Genomic DNA, 21,872 nt, shown 5'->3' on the forward strand with positions numbered 1-21,872 from the left:
CTTAAATGAATGCCTAATTGTTACAAATGATCTATCAGCAAATATTTAGTATCTTAAATAGTGTATTTAAAAAGGTGCATCTGTGGCAAAATAGGTGTCTGTTATGGTGCATCTGTGTAAAATGTTTTTTTAAAGTACTAAAATAAATTCTTCTGTGACTCATATGTTTTGACTGTAGCATTAGGCCTGTAGGTTTCGCTTTCCTGATGTAACAAAATGCAGGCAGGGCCCAGTTAGAGTATACTGTTTGCAAAACCTGAGTGTGCGGTGGCCTTTCCCTTTTCAGTTTCAATAAAACAACTGTCACCTGTAAGGTACATACAAAAAGATCAATATATGATTAACCATGGCTGGATTATAAAGGGTTTGTCAAAGATTTTCTGTCAGTGAAGGCTTTCCCTGTCGCTGCACAGCGAAGAGCAGCTGCCGTTCCTCCAGAGCCTCCCTCAGTGGGGCCCTTCTGCCGGCAGAGCGAGGTTTAAGTTTTGTTTCTCTGTATAACACAACTACTCAAAACCAGATTTAAAACCACACCTAACACCATATAGTGATTGCTGAGTGCTGTCTGTGTGGAAACAACTTTAGGAGCAACTTTATCAACAAGATAGATAAGAGGTTTTATTTGTCACATGCAGTTATACATAGTAATATGCACAGTGAAATGCATTCTTTGTACCTGCAGCCAGTAGTAAAGAAAAACAAAATACTACGACAGTAAAACAGTTGTGATTGCACATAACACACAAGGTAAACAATATAAGTGTAAATATAAAACTAAGAAAAAAATTAAATAAAATACAGACTTTAATATAACAATATAGACTGTAATATAACTATAATATAACAAGGAGGTGATCGTTGATTTTAAGAAAGGACGCAAAGACACACAGCCTTTCAGAGTGCTTTTTATTACACTACTCATGCTTTCTCGCGTCCTCTCTCCTCCGGTGACCCAGAAATCCCCCCTCCGCCGTCACGGTGGCTCTTCCTATCCCTTAAAGCCAGCTTGAGGAGAGAGGAGGCTTCTGGAGGAGCTGAGAGTGAGGAAACAGGTGTAGATGTATATGGCCCAGGATAGGAGGGCTCTGCAGCAGGTAATTAAAGCCACTCAGAAGATCATTAGCACTCATTTACCGGGTATAAGGGACAAAACAAGGTTGTGTACAGGTAGCCAAGCCCAGAACGTATTGTCATTGAGTCAGTGCAGCTTTACTGAAATTCCAATCTTTAGCCTGACTAAAGATTTACTGTACCCAAGTCTGGTGAAACAATGACTTGCAACTGAATTCAGTTATTCAGTAATGGAACTAGAGGGCAGAAAACATAAAGTTACATTGGTTCATGTTAAAACAGGCATGGGGATTTCCTGCATCAACACAAGCAACAATCATAAGTTTTGTTTTCCTTATGCAATGAAGAGCAACAGACAGGGCCCAGTTTCGGTGCACGCAACACTCTCTACAAAACAACCTCAGCTGTAGGCCACAGCTGCAGTATGGAGTATGGATAAGATATGAATATAAGCGTAGACACAGCTTTATTAAAAAAGGGTTTTGAAAGAGGGTTGACTATTTTATGTCAGTGTAGTTCAGGCTTCCCCTGTCACTGCACACTAAGACTGTTGTTCCTCCAGAGCCTCCCTCTAGGGCCACTTGGTTCAAAGGGCTTTTACTTTCATTTCCGTGTGTGAGCGTCACACAGCTGATCACAACAGAATTAAAAAACCCTCCACACCACAGTGTGTTGGCAGTGGACAAGGAGAAGCAGCGAAAACACACAGCTGACTGGTGAGTTAATAAAGGCTGACTGTTTGTAACAGATGAATACAATGATTCAGCAGGTCTCACAGGAAGCTTGTTGCTGTTTTCTCCAACTTTACCCTGATGTAGCCAGACGTTATGCTGTTAATGAGTTTTGATGTGCTGATTCTTTTCTACAATGCTGTGTAATTCTGATGTGTTGTCAAACAGGAGGACAGTGTAGGATGGCAGATTTTGGGCTGTATTCGTACCAGGAAGAAGTGGTTCAAAGGGCTCTCCGGGGAGAGAACATAATCATTTGGCTGCCGACGGGAGGCGGAAAAACACGTGCAGCTGTGTATGTGGCCAAAAAACACCTGGAGTCCAAACCGAACGCAAAGGTGGTGGTCCTCGTAAACAAGGTACACAGTTAGCATACAAACTGCCAGAGTCCAGAATCATTTTCATACTAATTATAGGATGCAAGCAGTGTAGCAGAAGAAGGCAAAATACAATATGTTTTGATGTCGTCTGCACTGTAGGTTCACCTGGTAGACCAACACTACAGCAAAGAGTTCAAGCCTTACCTGGACCATGACTACACCTTGATGGCAGTCAGTGGAGAGACAGGAGAGAAGGACTTCTTCGGGAAAGTGGTCCAGAAGTCAGATGTGGTCATCTGCACCGCACAGATCTTGTATAATGCTCTGACTAACATGGAGGACACCAAACACGTTGAGCTCTCAGGTCAGTATAAGTGAGCTTCTTTGTTTATGATGTAAGTTTCATACTACAGACAGTAAGATCCACAAATCGAGACTGTACGCTTGACGCATTCATGGTTCCTTACAGATATTACTCTACTGATAATTGATGAGTGTCACCACACCAACAAGGAGTCAGTCTACAACAAGGTCATGGGATACTATGTGGAGAAAAAGTTGAAAGGAGAGCGACCGTTGCCACAGATCCTGGGCCTCACTGCATCACCGGGAACAGGGGGCGCCAAGATCCTGAACAGGGCTGTGGACCATGTACTGCAGGTTAGGATTTAACTATTCACCTTCCTGTTTGTCACTAATAAGAGCTCCCCATCTCCTCTTATTCTTCATAATTATGATATTCATCATCTCTCTCTCTCTCTCTCTCTCTCTCTCTCTCTCTCTCTCTCTCTCTCTCTCTCTCTCTCTCTCAGATTTGTGCCAACCTGGACTCAGCCATAGTTTCAACTAAACACTATGCCCCCGAGCTCAAGGAGAAAGTACCCAGACCCAAGAAGACGTTTGACATTGTGGAGAAAAGGCCTGAGGTAAGCAATTTTCTTCCTTTTTTAAATTTAACCCACTATTTGTAGACATTTGGAACATTTCCAAATAAAAACAGATGTAGTAGACAGTAATGCACCCTTATAATTACAACTTGCATGACATGGGGACAATGAAATAAGTGGGCTGAAAGCAACAGCCTGCACTTATTTTCATTTAAATTACAAAAAAACAAACAAAAACTTAATCATCAAAACATTTTGAAAGATGCTATATTTACATATACATTCCACATATAGTCAACATTTTTCCTCTTAGGATCCATTTGAGGATCATCTGAAGTGGATGATGCAGCTGATCCATGAGTACATGAACATACCTCCAGATTTCAGTCTGAGAGCGTGTGGCACACAAGACTATGAGGCAGATGTGGTGAATCTAGAGCGGCGAGGTAAGAAATCAGTTGTTTTTTTTCCCGATCTTGTATGCTACAATGCAGTTGTTAGGGTTTTGGTGGCAAGGACAGCAAATGCTTCTGTTCATGCTGACACATAATTTGTGTATATTTGGACCAGGAGTACAAGACGGCAACAGAGTGCTGGCACAATGTGCACTCCACCTCCGAAAGTACAGCGACGCCCTTCTCATCAATGACACCCTGCGAATGATGGATGCTTTTCGCTCCCTAGAACAGTTCTACCAGACCGTCCCTGAAATTGATGGAACAGACTACTTCCTTGTCGGACTTTTCAATGGTAGGAATCCAAAAATATGAGTTACTTATCTATGTATATGACCGGCCATATCATTTTTATTTATGTGAAGCTCATGGTGCAGTTTTTTGCAAGAAATAATTAATACCACTTTTACACAGAAAATCAGGTGGAGCTGAGGAAGTTTGCAATGGATTCTCGCTATGAGAACCCGAAGATGGCCCAACTTGAGAGCACTCTGCTAAAACAGTTTGGTCCAAGTGTGCAATCAAGAGGAATCATCTTCAGTAAAACTCGTAAAAGCACCCACTGCCTACATGACTGGGTCTCCACCAACAGAGCCCTACAGGAAGCTGGCATCAAGGCAGCCATTCTCACTGGGGCTGGCAATGGCATCGATTACATGACACAGGTGTGTTGATAAGAATCCTAAGCTATGAGCTTTAAGTCATTCGAATTCAGTAATAACTCATCTGTTAATGTGTCCTTACAATGTAAACTTTCCTTGCAGAATAAGCAGGCAGACACGATCCGCAATTTCCGCAATGGTTCTCTCAACCTCCTGATCTCCACCAGTGTGGCTGAAGAAGGCCTTGACATCCCTGAATGCAACCTGGTGGTACGCTATGGACTGCTTACAAATGAAATTGCCCAGCAGCAGGCCATTGGCCGTGCCCGGGCAAGAGACAGCCAGTATGCAGTGGTCGCCCAGAAAGGGGGGCGGGAAGTGCAGCGGGAGCTCACCAACGAATATCTGGAAGAGCTGACTGGAAAAGCCATTGCCAAGGTCCAAGATATGAGATCTGAAGAGTTTCAGAGAAAGGTGAGGATGTGGTACTGTGTCCATCTTCATCCCTTACTCTCACTGCTTAGTGTTCTTGCCATCACCTTTTATTCTTTGTCCCCAGATAACTGAGCTACAGACAGAGGCAGTTATTGGCAGGAAAATTGTAGAGAAGACCAAAACGGCGATGAGGAGTCGCAACTCTGCTGCTATTGTCCAGCTCTTGTGTCGCAGCTGTTTCAAGCCTGTGGCCTCTGGCAGTGACATTAAACTTGTTGACAACGTGCACTATGTCAACATCAATCCTGACTTTAAGTGAGTTGAACTCAGTATAAGCTATGTGCAAAAGAATATTCAAGCCAAAGTCTTTACAAAACGTCTCTGAACGTCCTGTGAACACGGCTTATCTTTTCTCTCAGGAGACACTACAAAATCGGTGGGCAGGTGAACCTGGAAAGGACTTTTGAGGACTGGGAGCCTGGACATACAATCAGCTGCAGTAACGAAGGCTGCAACAAGGTAAAGTGGTCACTCTGCCAATTAATTAATTTAAAACTCAAAACCAGACTCGAAAGAGCTGATGTTGGTGCTCATGTTGCGGTGTGCATTTTATCCTTATTTACATTCACAGAACTGGGGATTTGAGATGAAGTACAAGAAGTTTGCCATCCTGCCCAATCTCGCCATCAAGAACTTTGCCATGGAGACCCCTGATGGCAGGACTACTGTGAAGAAGTGGAAGGACATCACTTTCCTTGTTGAGGAGTTAGACTTTGCACAATACTGCGAAGAAAACTTCCCTGACATATTTGATTGAGACACCAGTAAGAGAAATCAGTGTGGGGTTCTTTTCTTCTTCCTCACATGTCAGTTTTTATCTGTTTTTTCCCATGTGCCTGCATTAATTTGTGCTGCGGGCCAGTGAGGCAGCAGTGCGCTAAAACCCATTACGCATCGATCATGCTTGAAATTAGCATGACAGGCCAAAGGTCCTAACTCCTTTTGCATGTTTTTGTGGGTACTGCCTCTGTTTCTTCTTAAGTCATCCACAGAAACAAAGCACAAAATCAACTCAGATGTAACATGAACCTTTAACAATCATGAACACTTGACATGTAATCACCAAGATTTAACTGTTTTAAAATGCTTTCAATTAGCAGCCACATTTTTACAGTGGATGCAGTATATACACGTGTGTTTGTTCCTGTAGTATGCAGATACTGTGTATGTACTGATCATCTCTAATTATTTTATGCAATTATTCAAATGTTTTATGGGAGGTTAGTTTTAACAATATTTTAGCATTATAAAGCCACTTTTATTTGACTTCATTTGACTTTGTTTCTGTATACTTTTTATGATGAGCAATCATGGCCGATGTAAATAAACTAAAATGAAAGCTGATATGGAATTTAAATAAACATTCCTCTTGAAATGCCCAGATTTCTTGTAATAATTGTGCCACTATCAACCACTAGGTGTCAGTGTTGGTTAGCCAATCAACTCAGACACAGTTTCTCTACCTCTGTAACCAGTAACATATAATGTAAATTAAGCCGCAGTAGAAATCTCCTCTAGTGTATCTCAAACTGATGCCCAGTGGCCCTTAGATTAGTCAAACTCACCAGATTTGGCTGTGGTGCCCTTGAGCATCTGACATCTGGAAAAAGGAAAAATGTAGTCAGTAGACAGGAAAGGGGGCTTTTCAAGCATTAGTTCTGATATAAACAGTGGTTTATTTTAATGCAACTGTTTCTTTATGTTTGGACAAAAGCATTACATGAGCTAAAAATATCCCCGAATCCTCCAATGTCTGCAAAAGCGTCTCTTTGTAGCTTTCAAAATGTATACTGAATTTTACTTGTGATGTGTTTTGACTGCTGCAGCTCACTATGCTGCTTGTGCATCACTGGATCAATACAGGGTTATGTATTTCAGCTTGGATCATCTGAACAGTCTACACAGAGCTACAGATGAACTTGAAATTTGAATGAATTTAAAAATCTGGCTTCAAAGATACAATTTACTGAATTACTTTTTCTAAGAACCCTTACGGCTTGATTTCAGCAATCCCTAAAAGACAGATTTAGACAGCTAATCATGGAAAACAGTCTTTGCTGAAGCTAATTTACAGTTTGTTTTTACTGCTGTGTTTACATATATGAATCAAATTTGATATACAGCAGCACAGCTTCAGCTATAATGAGCAGGTTCCAAAACAAACCCAGATTATGGAACTAAAGCAACTGGCGAGGAAAGCATTTAGTTTCAGGCAGGCAGCTGTATTGGGTATATTCACTTTTGACCCACAACACATCTTTTTGTGCATCTCTGGGCAAGACATGATTAGGTCAACCTCACAGTGTCACATGTGTCGTAATCCTTTCAAATCTGGCAGAGAGCTGGAGTCAGTAGTGCTGCCATAGACGTAATCACACTAAAAACAGGCTCTGTTCCGGTGTCATGCCTGACTCAGATCCAGGCAGGCAGAGAGGAGCCGTGCAGTGTATGATTTACTCTGATCAGGCTCAGGCTCTATAATCAACACTGATTGCTTCCTTTTACTTCCCAGCTCAGCACCCCATGCATCTTAATTGCAATTAGCTCACTTCTGAAATTAAAGCAGCTTGGAGTAGTTGAGCAAAGGATAACATGGTGTGTGTGTGTGTGTGTGTGTGTGTGTGTGTGTGTGTGTGTGTGTGTGTGTGTGTGTGTGTGAATTTAGGGGATGCTACTCACATTTATAGTAGGCTTGTTGTCATTGGTATCTAGGACATGCACGGCTGTCTGTCTACTGTATATGTTCATCTTATACACGAGCTGTATGAGAGTCGGTTTCGGATTTCCTTGATGAGGACGAGTATGTCTTCCAGCTGAGAAACTGATGTCATGTAGGATCTTATTCATTTCACAATATCTGATATTTCCTAGTGTATGACATAACTTAATCAATTTGCCAACTAATAAAATAGCTTCATCGATTTCATATTTCTTTTAAAATGTAAAAACAAGATGGAGCTATTTTGCATGTTTTGAAAGAAAAGGGATCCCCTTTATTTGGTGCATGTTGAAACATGTTACCAACTGATATTATTGACTGATCAACTGAAAATTTAAATAACTGATTAATGTTTATGATTTTTAAAAAAAGCAAAACAAGAGTAGTGGCTCTTTTGTCATATAGGATAATTAAATATATTTGGGTTTTAGACTGTATGTGGACAAAACTAGCTATCTGAATATGTCACATTGGGCTTTAGGATATTATTTGGGGCATTTTTCACTATTCACCACTTTCTGACGTGCTAACAACAAAGTGATCATATATTTATAGAGAAAATAAATATAAATCAGCAGACTCACTCATAATAAAAGTAATAATAAGATACTTACTTATGTATTATGTATTTTTTCCCCTCTGTCTTGGTAAAGTTCAGTTTGAAGTTTTTTATTTAGTTTATTTAGTTTTTATCACATAGCCTACAGAAAATCTCCAAACATGGCCTCTACCCTGGGTGTCACCTTTAATGTGTGATTGACAGGTCATTAGCCTAATTAGCTACTTGTAATGGAAGCTCGCTGACCTGGCGACCTGTGTGTGTTGAACTATGCAGGGGAAGGGCGATTACAGCGGACTCCCGCCCGGTTGGCACGATTTCCCCCCAAGAAACAACTAACAGGAACAAACTGAGCTAATAAATGGGCTTTAGTGGAAGATGCCGCGCAGCGTGACAGCTCCACTGTTGCCATTTGGTGGAACTCAGCATCAGGGGAATGTTTGCAGATTAATTGTGAATTGGCTGCGTATTTCTCCCCTACACACGTTTTCCGTTTATAGTTGGACAAACAGCTTGTTTGGGATGTGTTCCTCTTCCACAAATACACACACACTCATAAGAGAGAGAGAGATAGAGAGAGACTGACCTTGCTTTATCAGTCATGGCGTTGTGAATGTTGAGTTTGGAGTGTTTTACGCATGAGCAGGTGGTCTCCTCCAGGTGTATTTATGACACCTGTCAGCGGCCAGCAAGGTTTGTTGTGTTGAATATGGCGAAGCTGCTCTGTTGCATTTTGAATCCACATTGTTTAACACTGATTTGCCATGGCTGCTGTTCCCTGCTATCCACTGTGTGCCTGATTCACATTATCAACTTTGGCCAATTGGATTTGTTGCTGTGTGGAGCCTCGAATTAATTTTATTGCGATCAATAAATATTACTTGTGGCCCCTCAAGGTTTGCCCTCAGTGCAGGCAAACAGTTGTGAGATCAACAGATGAGTGATTCTTTTTTTATTTTTATTTTTTTTCCCTTTTGACAGATTTTAAGATGCCTGAAGTGGTAGGCCACACGAAGTAGGCCCTGTGGCTGAGGCTGATGGGAATGCCCAAAGTACTGGACAAATTTAAAGACCTGATGAGACCACTAAAGACATTAGAGCATCACCAAAATGATTGCAGGTCAACCTGAGGGGGGACATGAATGTGCTTTTGAAATGTAATAGCAATGCATCCAGTAGTTGTTGAGATATTTCAGTCTGGACCAACGTGGTGGAGCGACATTGCCGTCTGTGGAGCCGTGTGGCTAGCAGGGCAGCATGAAATGGTAAAAACACCATATTGCGATTATTTGGATAGATATTGCGATATGATTTGAAACTAGTGGGAATCATAATTTGTGCATCACAAATTGATCCCATCATTCCACTTTGAGAACCAGAACTATATTGTCCTATCATCTACTATTCTGCTGTAAATATGGATGTCTTGTAAAAGTGTCTTTTAAACCCATTATGGCAGGACATTTAAATAAAAATCATTCATTCATATAGATTTTGGAAAAAAAACATTACCTAACTCTCTTTTTCCTTTTTAAATAAGCAAATACTGTAAGCAGTCTGTGCGTAAAACTTGTGTGGTAAGACAACGTTGACAGGTGTGGACGACAAAGCCCATCACTGGGTCAATTTCCTGGCTGCAGACAGAAGTCACACCTGTTAGGCCAGCGTCAGACTAACACACACACACTCTCTCTCTGCTTGTGCAGTCGTAACACATATTCTCTCCAGGACACAGACGGAGACAATGACAGACACAAATATCTCCTACAGTACAGTGAGCCGGTCACCAGGACGGGCATTTCCTCTGGGATCGGTCTACTTGTCAGGCAGCTGCTAGTGCTGTCTGAGAGCCTGCTGCGCTGCTCGTCGGCCTTCTTGTCAAGGCGATAGGACTTCAAAGTCTCTATTCTCATGGCAACAGCAGTGGATTACAAGTTACATTGAGTGACAAGATGGGTGATGACATCTGCATTGTCCTACTGTATGTGGTTATGTATACTGCCTGTGCCTTATTTGGAGTTGAGTGGTTTTCAGGCTGCTGCCCAGCCTGTGTGGATGTACAGTGCTGCGAGTAAACTATATTTGGAGTGATGTGGCCATGTCTTGTTATGCCATTTGACCTCTTTTGGGGCAGTCGTGTCTTGGCTGCCATCAAAAAGCCCTCGGGTCAATTCGAGATGGGGCGTATTTCAAATTTTATACAGAACATTCCCTTCTACATTTTTAATTTCACGGTACGTTCCTTTTTAACACCCAGACTCTTGAAAAACATGTTTGTGTGTATTTTGGGGGCAACATGAAAGCAATTATAGTAAGGAAGGGGTGTATCTTTGTTGTCGCACGTCTCCTTTGATTGAGGATGTCGCTCTCTGAAGTGGACTCGAGCGCCGGTGTCAGTGCCAAAGTCGAGTTACCCAGCCTATTTCATGCTTTATTATAGAACAGATAAAAGAGGCGCTTGTCTTTGCTGTCTGGGCTTTTGTCTGCTCTTTTCTGTCTTGTCCCTTTCTACTGCCTTCCTTTTGACAGAACTGCCTGCTAAATTATTGGAGTTTAGAAACTTAAGCATGAACACCCAATAAGTTCTTGATCAGAAGCCCATTTCACTGGCCAAAGAATTCACGCTTTAAAAAACCAAACAAGTGCTGCTGTCTATGTTTTAGTCCATAAAACATTATGACATATTGGCAGTATAAATATTAGCGCTCACATCGAAAGTCTGGGAGAAGTAGAGACTGTTGACAGAGTCCTGTTCTTAAGTAAATGTGGTGCTCCAGATATTTATTGTTAGTGTGTGTGTGTGTGTGTGTGTGTCTGTGTGCGTAGGTATAGTGGTTTTGGTTTGGGCTAAAATAAATGTGTCTTTGTCCTCTTTCCTCTGTCTCTGCCATTGACTGCAGTTTGTGTCACTCTAATCCCTGTTATTAATCCATGTTGAGTCGCTTTGAGTCATTCAGGCTGGTGGGGATTATTGTGGACTCATATGACAGCCCACAGATTTTTATTTACTCCCCTCTACGCTGATCACTGGAAGATGATTGAGTGTGGTCTTGTTTGCATGTACGTGTATGTGTGACGGATGTGATGGTTAAAGGTCCAGTGTGTAATATTTAGTAGGCTCTGTTGGCAGAAATGGAATATAATATGCATAACTATGGGATTATTGGTGCATAATCACATGTAAAACAGAAATGTCTGTGTTTTCATTATGTCAGAATGAGCAGACGGGGTCGCCTTCAATGGAGGCCGCCATGTTAAATCGCCATTCTTCTACAGTAGCCCAAAACGGACAAACCAAACTCTAGCTGTAGATAGAGCTGTTTTGTGTATTTTGCACTTTTCACAGTTGTTTCTCCTTTAAGCTTGGAAGGGGAGGGTGAAGCGAACTGAATAAATACAGTTGATTTCACATGAACCCAATTGTCTTTCACTTTGACCAAGACAGGAGAAACAGTCTTAGTTTTGTCCACTGACAAAAACAAAAATCAATTTTCAACTTTAATATGAAGCTAAGATTCATAATTCAATTGAAGTCAATTCATTGATTGTCAGAAAATTAACAACTGTTTTGTCAATAATAAAACAAGTGTTAGTAATTACTCCATTAAGTAATTTATCAAGTAAAAATAATCAGCATTCCAGTTTATCCAATATGAATATTTGCTTTTCTCTCTTTTAAGTAATTATAAACAGAATATCTTTGGGTTTTGGACTAATGGTTCGACATAATAAAAAGGCAATTTGAAGAGGCTTTACTTTGGGTTAGAAACATGCAGTGGTTCACTATTTTCTGTTTAATAATTTGCCTTTTTATAAACTGTATCCCAACATGTTCACTCGCTGTAACTGTGGATGTGTGCTAAGTGCATAAACTGTAAATGTGTATTTTGTTTGCGTGTGTGTGACAGCTGGGTGAGTCCTTGTTCTGAAGGCAAGGCCAGGGGTGCTGTTCATTGGCTGAAACAATTGCACACACAAGAGAAACCAAAAAGCATTTGACTATAACAGGCTATCCCCGAGGTCGGTGCCCAGGGTATCGATTATACCATGAAAGCCTCACTAGTATAGAGCAGTCAAGGCTTAGACATGCAAGGTCTGTTATTTCCTATTCCGACTTTTTTTTTAATGAGAGGAGTGAGAAAAGTAAAAGAAATGACTACAGCAGCCTGAAAATGATACATCTGACGGACAGAAAGAAATTATGAAAATAGAACGAAGGGGGCCTAGAGGAGAGGGCACAAAAAGGAAAAAAATGTTGATTATAGAAGGCAGAATAAGGAGGGCTATAATACCTTCATAGAGTGCAGAAAAGGTTGAATTAGAGAGGAGGAGCAGTGGCATATGTCCTGGAGGAGGAATACTGGCTTATGAAAGTGAAGTCGTTCATCATCTGTAACCTTGCCAGGACACAGGACAGATTCCCAGAAATCTTTCTGTAAACAGAGAGACACAACAACAACAACAGGACAGTCTCATAGGGTGGGCTGATAAACACTGTTACAATCCCCAAGCAGCCCAATCAAACCTAGAAAAAGCCTTGTTTCTGTGTACCAGTTGGAGCCAGCGATAAGTAGAGGGCTCATATAGCATAAAAAGATTTCTACAGATTTATGAGACTCTGGCACAGGGAGGTATTGATCCCCTTTCCCCCATCTGAGCCAGTCAAAGCAAAGTGGAGGCTATAGCAAAACCTCAGAGTGGTTTACTTACATTTCTATGTTTTGGGTATGTAGGTTGAGCTCATTTTTAGTGACTTACTGTAAATGGAGAATTAGAGATGAACTAGAATTAGAAATGTCTGTAGATTAGATTCTGTAGTATCTGGAAAGGATTTTAATACTGTTGAGGTTTTTAAAGTGTCATTTTTAGTCATTTGAGCAAAATTACATTCTTGCAAACAAACGTGAAAGGACCCGTCTAGAGCCAGTGTTCGTTTTGTATGTTTTGGGCTTCTGCAGAAACATGGCTGCTCAACATGGCGGCCTCTGTAGAAGAGGACCCCCTGGAGATAAAAACAGCTCATTCTAAGGTAACGAAAAAAATAAACATTGATTCTTATTTTCAGGTGATTATACACTAATGAAAACAAACCAATGAATATTATATTCCATTTCTGCCAGTAGATCTTCCTAAATGAGACACACTGGACCTTATTGAGAGGTGTTACCAAAAAGCTAAACACCTCACCCTGGATAGTAGTTGTCAGAAGATCAGAAGGGTAATGAATTTGTAGTAAAGAGAGTGTTTATCTGCTTGAATATTAGGATGTCTGGCTGACTAGCTTACTGCAGCAACATAACCCTGCATTACTTCCAGGGTTTGAGTTACGTGGGAACCAGTGGGAGTTCCCATGCGCTCCCACAAAAGCAGTAAAATCATAGAAGTGTGGGGGTCTCTATTACATTATCGCCCCCATTTTAATGTAATTAAACATTCTGTGTATGTTATGCATCCTGCAGTTAGTGGCGCGCCGCATAGCGCACCTATCATATGATGCCACAAAGGGCAGAATTGCGTTGTCCCGTTGTTACTGTTCGTTGGATTGGTTTTAGTTGGCATGCTGTTTCTTTCCTGGTCATCCGCTGGTGAGCCATGCTAACTGTTTGCCTCGGAGGGACACGCATCTTTACCCATTAATGGTTTAGCACAGTATCATCCATCAGCCATCAAGAGACAGATCAGACATAGATATTTCCATTATTTTAAAAACAGAAGCCAGTTTTTGTCAACCACTGACTGAAATTCTGAACCAATTGTTTTTAAAAAAAGCATTCTGTCATCATCTTCATCATCACCAACAACAAAAACTACTAGCAGCAACAACAGCAAAATAACAAATAGAGTCATCGATCACACTGCAGGTCATGGTCTGCAGCTTTGCCTAATAGAGGCACTACATTAACTGGTGGCGAGTTTTGACAGATCCAATTAGAATGAGCGCCATACCTCTCTGCCACTGCCCTGCCCTCTATGCAACCCTCACACAAGAAACTGCATGGCAGCATGGCAGCATGGCACGCACACCGCTCATCCATAGTCTCACTAGCCCCTTGTGGTGTATCATACAGGAAGTAGATGTAATAGCAATTGGCAAATGTTTCAAACCTTCGTCTTTGTCCCTCTTGTTTTTCTTGGCTTTGGATATTCTCATCAAACTAATCATACGCTATATTACTAGAAAACGCATGTTTCCACACTGAATACTTTTCATGCTGGCACCACACCCCCTTTTTTTCACATCCCTCAAAATGTCTATTCCTGTCTTTGGTAAAGCTGCTTTTCTCTCGTCTATCCACAAATGTCCAAATGATAGGTTTTGTGTCTAAGGAGAAAAGGGAGTCATGCTTCACAAGACGGAGCACAGCAAAACATCTGACTCCTGCCAAGGAGAGGAAACAAAGCATGCTCATTTTTGCAAAATCTATTCTTTTGTCCTCATCTGAGGCCTGCTTTCTTTGTGTACCCTTCACTCTCCCTCCAGCCGCAGTCCTCCCTCTCAATTATTCCTGAGAAACAACGTACTTGTCAATCTTTTCCTTTTCAATAGCTAATGGTCTATCTATCCCCCTCTGCCCAACAGTCAAGCCAATTAATTTGATCAAGCTGTTGAAAATCATTTTCAGTCGCAGCGGGAGGGCAGTGCCAGACTGACAGCGTTGACTCACTATATCCATTGTTAAAAGAGGAACAACACTGTGTAAAGCAAGGTAAATTAGCCAGAATGGATCCAGAAGTAATTTTATATCTGGACCACTCAATTATGTTTTTGTGTACATCATTTCCCTGTTATTTCAGCCCTATCACACAATGTGTGTGTGCACATGCATGTGTCACATTCAGTGCCTAACCCTTGCTTAGGCTGTGACAGCAGCATGAATCAATATGTCTTGTCAGTGTAAATACTAGAGGAAAACATAAGAGACCGTCAGAAATTATAGTTTCAGTCTATAGCGTGGCCGTGACACTCATATGTGTCAAGGAAATTATCAGTGTTTCTGTACCTGTGCATTTTGTTGCCTGTAGCTTTCCACTAACAGCTTTTCTTTTACTCTCTCAAAAGTAAACCTCTGTCGCAAGTGCACTGAAAGATGATAAGTTGTCCAAATACTGTTGAACGAGAAGTGTGTATGAATGATTTCTTTTTTTTTTTTGCTGATGTGAGCTATCAAACCCCTCATGCAGGCCTTTGATGTAGCTCTCCATTGTCTTGTGGAGCTGCAGGAAATTGAAAGGGAAGATCAGGGGAGTGTTAGTGAAGGGGTAGAGGAGGTGGAGGATGGGAGCGACGCCCAGCACGTCAGGGTTTTCTGGGACATGGCACACGGAAATGAACTAGCCTTGCATGACCTGCAGGAGCGCGCTCTCAAAGTGTGAGGATTTACAGGGCACAGAAGCAAGTACAGTTGTTTTAGAAAACACAAGAGATCAAATAAGTGATTTTCCTTTTTTTCTTTTTTATTCGCTAAAAAGACTCAGGGCACAAATCCAGGTTTAATATTTCTGCAATATCCTTCTGAGCCCACGCCACCTCTCACCACTGCATCCAAAGCTAAATTCTAATTCAGAGAAAACACTAAACCTTTGGAGAATTACACAAAACACACTCACTCAGCCTTAAAAGAGCATTTGTCCTTCGAGTGTTAAAAGAGTAAAGTTTTAATGGAAGCAAAATTTTATTTGAAGCTCTCTGTGACTTAAAGAAGTGTAGAAGATTCTTTTCTCTGACTGTCATTCTCTTCAACACTGTAAGTGCTTTCCACGTCTCTGCCAATGAACACGCACTTTCCCATATTGCTTCCCATGGTGATAAATTGTACTGACATTACGGGCTGTTTCAGGTTGGGGAGTACAGAGTGGTTTTAGGCAAGGTTAATAAGTCCATTTCTGCTCTTTTGTGAGTCCTGGATGTGGAATTAGCATTTTATTTCAACATGGCTGTTGCATATTTTTGTGAATATATTTGAATATTTCAACAATATTTCAAAATGTGATTAATGGAAGTGTGCTTGTCCATTAGAGGCTGTAAATAGTGAAAATTACAAATCACACAGCATTCCTCCTATTGTTATAGCTAATATATTTCATTAACCCATTTCTCAACTGGATGAGTTATAATAAATGTTACTGCTTCTCTTGAAAACAAGCTTTTAATCACAGCATATATAGCTATTCATAGTGAGCTTGGCTAATCCCTACAGGAATAGGAGCAATTTCATTTGAATTTATGTAGCTGAGCGTTTCCCTCATGAGTCTGGGTTGTTTAAATGCAGAACAAGAGGGAGATGAATACAGAGGACAATGGCAGCAGTCCGTTATATCAAAATGACAGATAAGCAATGAAGGAGCGCTTCCCCCACTATTGTGCTCAGGTAGTGTAGGGAAAGAGGTGGGAAGTGTGATGTGCAACGTGGCAGGTCAGACCCGGGAAAGTGGGTTTGCTCTGGCGGGAAATGGCTATTTACGTAGCTGAAAATGGAGTGGGCCTTTCTGACATTTTCATAGCCCTGCAGGCAAGAGTAACCTTCAGCAGAAAACAGAACGATTAAAGAAACGGGAGGGGGGTGATGGAAGGGGGGAGGCAGAGCGCGAGGTGGGGCACAAAGCAGGGGAAGTGATTGCATGAGAGAGTTAAAAATGATTGGAGTTTGGGAAAAGGGATGGGGAGGGGGGGAAATAAAGATGGACAGAAATAACCAAAAATGATTTGCAGGGCATGCAGGATGTGTGAGGGGAGAGAACCACTGCCTTAAACAGACTGACAACTAGAAAATCAAGAGAATAAAAGGGAATAATGAAGGTTAATGCTTGACAACAACAAAATACTCACATCTAATCTACAAGAATAAAGTTCAATAAACAACAGATTTCAGCCTTTTCCTAACAGCTTTACACCCTGTTGCACCTCTTAAGCACTGCTGTCAAACCATGCAAATCACTCAGCCTTGAAACGTCTGCACTGATGTGACATGACAGAGAAATTATGCATGTATAAATCGTAATGGCCACGCGCAACAGCTCAAGTTAATATTTCAGTCTTCAATAAACTTGACATGATAACGTGCACCATAAAGTGTCCCCTTCCCTATTATTGTCTTGTGTGAGTGAACAACTGAATATAACCAGGTATCTCCATCAATTACTCGTGTCACACTGCGTTACCTCGATTTTCAATCACAGGTGCAGTCCAGGTTTGTCTATTTCTGTGGCTAAATAATTAAATTAAACCACGTCAGGGGATTTTTAGTTGTGGTCTTCAACAAAATAAAATCAACTTTGGTTATAGAATAGGTCATACTGAATGGTTTGTATGGCAGTCTATATGTATACCACACTATATCAAATGACTGAAGTTCTCGGAAGCAGTTATGCATTTGCTATACATGCTTATTCCTCCTGAGGGACGTAAAGGCTGGTGTCAGTCCCAGCATGCATTGGATAAAAGAATTACTGCCATAACAGCTCTGTGAGATTGTACCTTGAGCTAAATGCTGACATTCTCACAATGGTAACCTGCTGATGTTTAGCAGGTATAATGTTTGCCATATTCTCAAACATGTGAGCTGAGGCTGATGGGAATGTCATGATTTGTGCAAGAATTTGCTCATAAACCAAAGTATGAATTAATCACAGTCAGTTGGACTCATGGGGACTGTGAATATCTATCTATCCAATAGTTGTTGAAATATTTCAGTGGTTTCAGACGGGCCGACATTATCAACTCTAGCTCCGTGCTGCTAGCATCGCCCAAAAAAGCCGGATATCACCGTGGGCAGGCTACTTGTCCGCCACATAGACAAACAAATTCACACTCACACCTACAGGCAGTTTAAAGTTTCCACTTCATTGAACCTGCATTTCTTCAGACTGTGGGACAAAATCCAAGCACAGACCCATGCAAGCATGGTGAGAAAGCAAAGCACAAAAACGGGACATCAGAGCAAAATGTTATAATCGTGTAAAATGTTGAATCAATTATAGGCCGGCTGTGGAGGGAGTTGGGGGAGTTCTCTCTATCTCCCACACCTTTCCTCTCCTGATATAATTGTGCAAATCACCTAGTTTTCTGATGAAAATTTAACATAGTTGCTGCAAGAACTTATCAGGTGATCATCAGACAACCAGAATTCAGAGAAACTGGGAGAAAATAAATGATTTCCATGTGGCTGTGTAGGAAAGGAGGACTGATTATATCAGTAGACGCAGCTAATAGACCCTGATTATAAGCAGCCTCATTTCCTACAAATGACTGTTGCTGCATCACGAGGAGCACTAGAATATATTATTTTTCTTGTATGCACTGTCTTTCTTTCGTAGCATAACAATGTCACCATAATGAGAAACTTGGACGCAAACGGATTCAACTTATCTATGCATTTTCTTTCCCATAAATCTGTCCCTCCGTCTCTGTCGTGTAATTAAGTGAGGCTGTGAGTTCATGAGCTATGACTGTTTCATTACTTTTGAATAGGCCAAGATGTGCTGATACGGGTGAGAATGAGATATCAATACACTCTCTATTACTCGAGTCTTTATTAATCTTATTCTACCCATTCACTACATGCTTCTCATTCAGTATCCTCCCAAGGCTATCCAGGGATAGAAAATATTTTTAAATTATGATCATTTGGTGATTCACTCACTTTGTTGAGGCCAACCTTTGCTTTATTTATAGGTGGGGCCAGTCATTCTGGAGAAAGATTGTTGTGTCTTATTCCCAGGTTGTCAAATACCATTGCTTTGGGTTGTTGGGAAACAAACCAAGGAGTCAAATACAGACACTTTGGGTTGCCAAAGTAGTATTTGACCACCATGAGACTCAACAATAACTTATCTTTCTCCAGAATAACTGAACCCACCTTTAAAGCCCTATAACCAGAAGTTTATACCAGCAGCATATTAGATATCAAGAATGACTATTTGCTTATTGAAGTAAAAACAATATGTACTTTATTGGAATTATGCAGGAATCTAATCATAGACATAAATATGGAGCAAAAGGACAATGGTAGCCCATATTGTTCTACGGGGAAGGCAAAAAATTCTAAATTTGTCTCCCCTCAGTGCTACAGAAAGCAACAGAGAAGACGTGTGAAGATGGCTCCCATGTGTCACTTTGACGATTAATCCTGTTGAGACCCGGTAGGCAATCATTTATAATGTTGGTTCAAGAGTTTAAAAAAATCGTCAAAGTTAAGTGCTTTTCTGGACTCTCTCATGCAAGGTCATTGCCAAGAACCAGAAGATGCATTTAAACTTTCATCGTCTGTAGACTTTATACAATAGACTATTTTAGAGGTTGCATATAGAAATATTTTACATAAGATACACGCCGGAAGGTGAGTTCCCTGGTAAACAGTCAGCAGCAGACTCCTCTGTGTAAAAGATGGGCAATAGACATTTCTACTTATTAATATGTATAGCTTTTGCTTCCTCATCCTCCCTGTAGAATAAAAATCTGATGGTGCGTAAGGCTTTTTTGAGAGCTGGGGGGGCGGCGGGGCTTTGTTCCTCTGCTGGTGCTGTGTCTCCCTCACTGGGGAAAATGCCATGAAAGTCACCAGCAGCACTGGGAGGTTAATTGCCAAGTTATAAATCACACAAGACAGTTAGGCTATGGGTGCTGTTAGCATACGGCTGCAGTTACCGAGGTTATGGCAAAGGACTCTCCTCCACCATAAGTTTGTCATTTAATACTGTATTAATATCCCCATTGGTGTGCTGTGTAAAGGTTGGTGGTGTGCATACTAATCCAATCATTGCACATTCTGATGAGTCTTGAAGGATTTATTGACTTCAGTTACACTCATTCCAAAACATTGAGGAGTTTGAGAAAGGTGCTTATCACAAATTCATTATGTGAAATCTCAGAAATATTGATATACATATCTTTTCTTCACTAAAATACCCTGACATTGAGACTATAATATGTTTACCTGTACATACTATCAACAAAAGGTGAAGCTCTTTGCACTAAAATGACTAACCATGAATAACTGATACACTGTCCTATAATGATTCATATTTGGTTGTATACTGTTCGTGTGTCACTAAAGTTCTTTTAAAATCTTTTTAATGGTAGGGGAAATTAAACACCTTGAAATTAAGTCTTAATTTATAAAAACATAAACTGAACATTAAAGATAACTGGCACTGACTAAATAAAATGAAATATATCTTATATCAATGACTAACAATATGCAAATGTACCATTTTCGTTAGGTTGCATTTCTCTCGTATCAAAGCGACAGCTTCCTCCTCCCCAAACCCTCCTCCATCTTTAGCAGTGATTCTTCATTTGGTAACTGTCAGTCACATATGAATCTGTCCCACTGCAGGCATCTACGAAAATTGATTGAGCCTAGATGGACGAACAAAGTCTGACTGGCAGTGTCTGTGGTGCAGATTATCAAGCAATTTCTCATCGGGGAAGTCAATAAATATCTGAGGAAACAGTAACGCAGTGTCTCCTGCACTGAAACTTGTTTGTTTTGATGTGTCTTCGGCTTTTTGCCTCTTACCCAAGTCGGTCTCATTTGTACCAGCCTTTTTTGGCCATTAGTGCCTCAGTAGCCAGCCAGCATAATTAGCACTATGGTAATCCCACTGGACCTTTTCTAATTAGAACCAATGCCAAGGGCAAGTGACCACAAATGAACGGGGCAGCCACATGCCCCTGCTCTGGAGAAAGACACAAGTAAACCATAACTCATGCTGCAGTGGGTTATGGGAGCTTAAGTAGCCCCCCATTTCTTTTTATACAGGGGCACATTAAATCCATGATTTATTTCCCAGGGAGCTCGGTGTCATTACATTAAAGCAACCAGGTATACAACAGTCACACTGAAGTGGCACTTTATACAAAACCATGAAATATCACTGTTGAGAAATTCCTTCAGTCAAAAGATAAAGGATTGTATGTGTAAGATAAAAAAGTTAAACCTGTGAAAGCAAGCAAGGACATTTCATTATGAGGAAGAAAAATCCACCCCTTGGACAATGTAAAAAGAAAACACATAACACAGTGTGAAATGACCTCGGTGTATGAATAAAATGAGCTCTGCAACTGGAGGTTGTCTATATTTCTTTCATACAAAAAGGCAACAAAATGTCTTCCTTTCCAGACTGTGCCGTGTATATGCACACACATACATTCTCTGTTTGATATAATCACATGAATTTACAGCCTTTTTCTAGCTTCATACTGTGAGACTCATTCTATAGATGGTGGTGAAGTTGTCAGTCCCTTTTTTAATGTAACATTTCCATATCCATTTTTTTTTCTCTCTTCATACACACCACTTTGACCACACTCATGCTTAAGTTAATCAACTGCCTTAAGTGCCGTCGCTCCCTCCCCCGCCCTCCTTTTGTTTAGCTCGTTTCCGACTCCACTCACTCTTGTCCATCAAAGGCTCCATTTAAAGATGGGTTTTAAAGTTCACGTTGGATGGACACTGCTTGGCACTTTGGTTGCTGTGGAAACCAGGTTGACGCATGGAAAGGTTGTTGGGAACAGTGTGAGTGGGAGTTTGAGAGGCTATAGAGGTCTGTCAAGATTTATGGATTTTACTGTACAGACCTAGTGGCGATTTAACCGCCAGGAAGGGGAAAGAATATACATTTAAATGCAGATACAGAAGCCACAACAAGAAGCACAAGTCCAGACCAAAGGCAAAGAAGATATCAGTTTACTCTTTGATTTACAGAACAGAGTTGTTTTTGCTCGATATTTTGGGAAATATGATTCATATTGACTAACAATTCACTTTATTTTCCAAGAGGTATGTGAGAATATTGATACAGCTTTATGTCTGTATGGTCAATATGAAGATACAGCCAGCAGTCGGCTAACTTAGCTTCGCACAAAGACTGGAAACGATGGGGAAATGGCTAGCTAGGCTCAGTCTTCAGCACCTCTGAGACTCACTAATCAACACATTATATCTGATTTGTTTAATCGGCACAAAAACCAAAAAGTGTGAAAGCAACAATGTGCTGCGTGTGCAATGTACTGGACTATTTCTTGACCAGGA

The 21,872-nt window shown here is 40.9% G+C and overlaps 1 protein-coding gene across 2 annotated transcripts; it reads left to right on the plus strand.

Moving 5' to 3' along the window:
- The first annotated feature begins 1,622 nt into the window (after positions 1-1,622).
- Positions 1,623-5,942, plus strand: dhx58 (DEXH (Asp-Glu-X-His) box polypeptide 58). Of its 2 annotated transcripts, XM_051387378.1 has the most exons (12): positions 1,709-1,786; positions 1,971-2,161; positions 2,282-2,486; positions 2,592-2,782; positions 2,935-3,048; positions 3,323-3,455; positions 3,580-3,759; positions 3,879-4,129; positions 4,229-4,540; positions 4,626-4,816; positions 4,921-5,020; positions 5,133-5,942. In XM_051387378.1, the coding sequence occupies exons 2-12, from the start codon at positions 1,985-1,987 to the stop codon at positions 5,316-5,318; spliced, it is 2,040 nt and encodes a 679-aa protein (XP_051243338.1). In that variant the 5' UTR covers positions 1,709-1,786; positions 1,971-1,984; the 3' UTR covers positions 5,319-5,942. The 2 variants fall into 2 exon arrangements, with proteins under 2 accessions (XP_051243339.1, XP_051243338.1); XM_051387379.1 differs by lacking the exons at positions 4,921-5,020; positions 5,133-5,942 and having other exon boundaries at positions 1,623-1,787; positions 4,626-4,820.
- Positions 5,943-21,872: the final 15,930 nt, after the last annotated feature.

This window comes from Dicentrarchus labrax, unplaced genomic scaffold, assembly GCF_905237075.1.
Source record: "Dicentrarchus labrax unplaced genomic scaffold, dlabrax2021, whole genome shotgun sequence".
In the NCBI taxonomy this organism is placed as follows: domain Eukaryota; kingdom Metazoa; phylum Chordata; class Actinopteri; family Moronidae; genus Dicentrarchus; species Dicentrarchus labrax.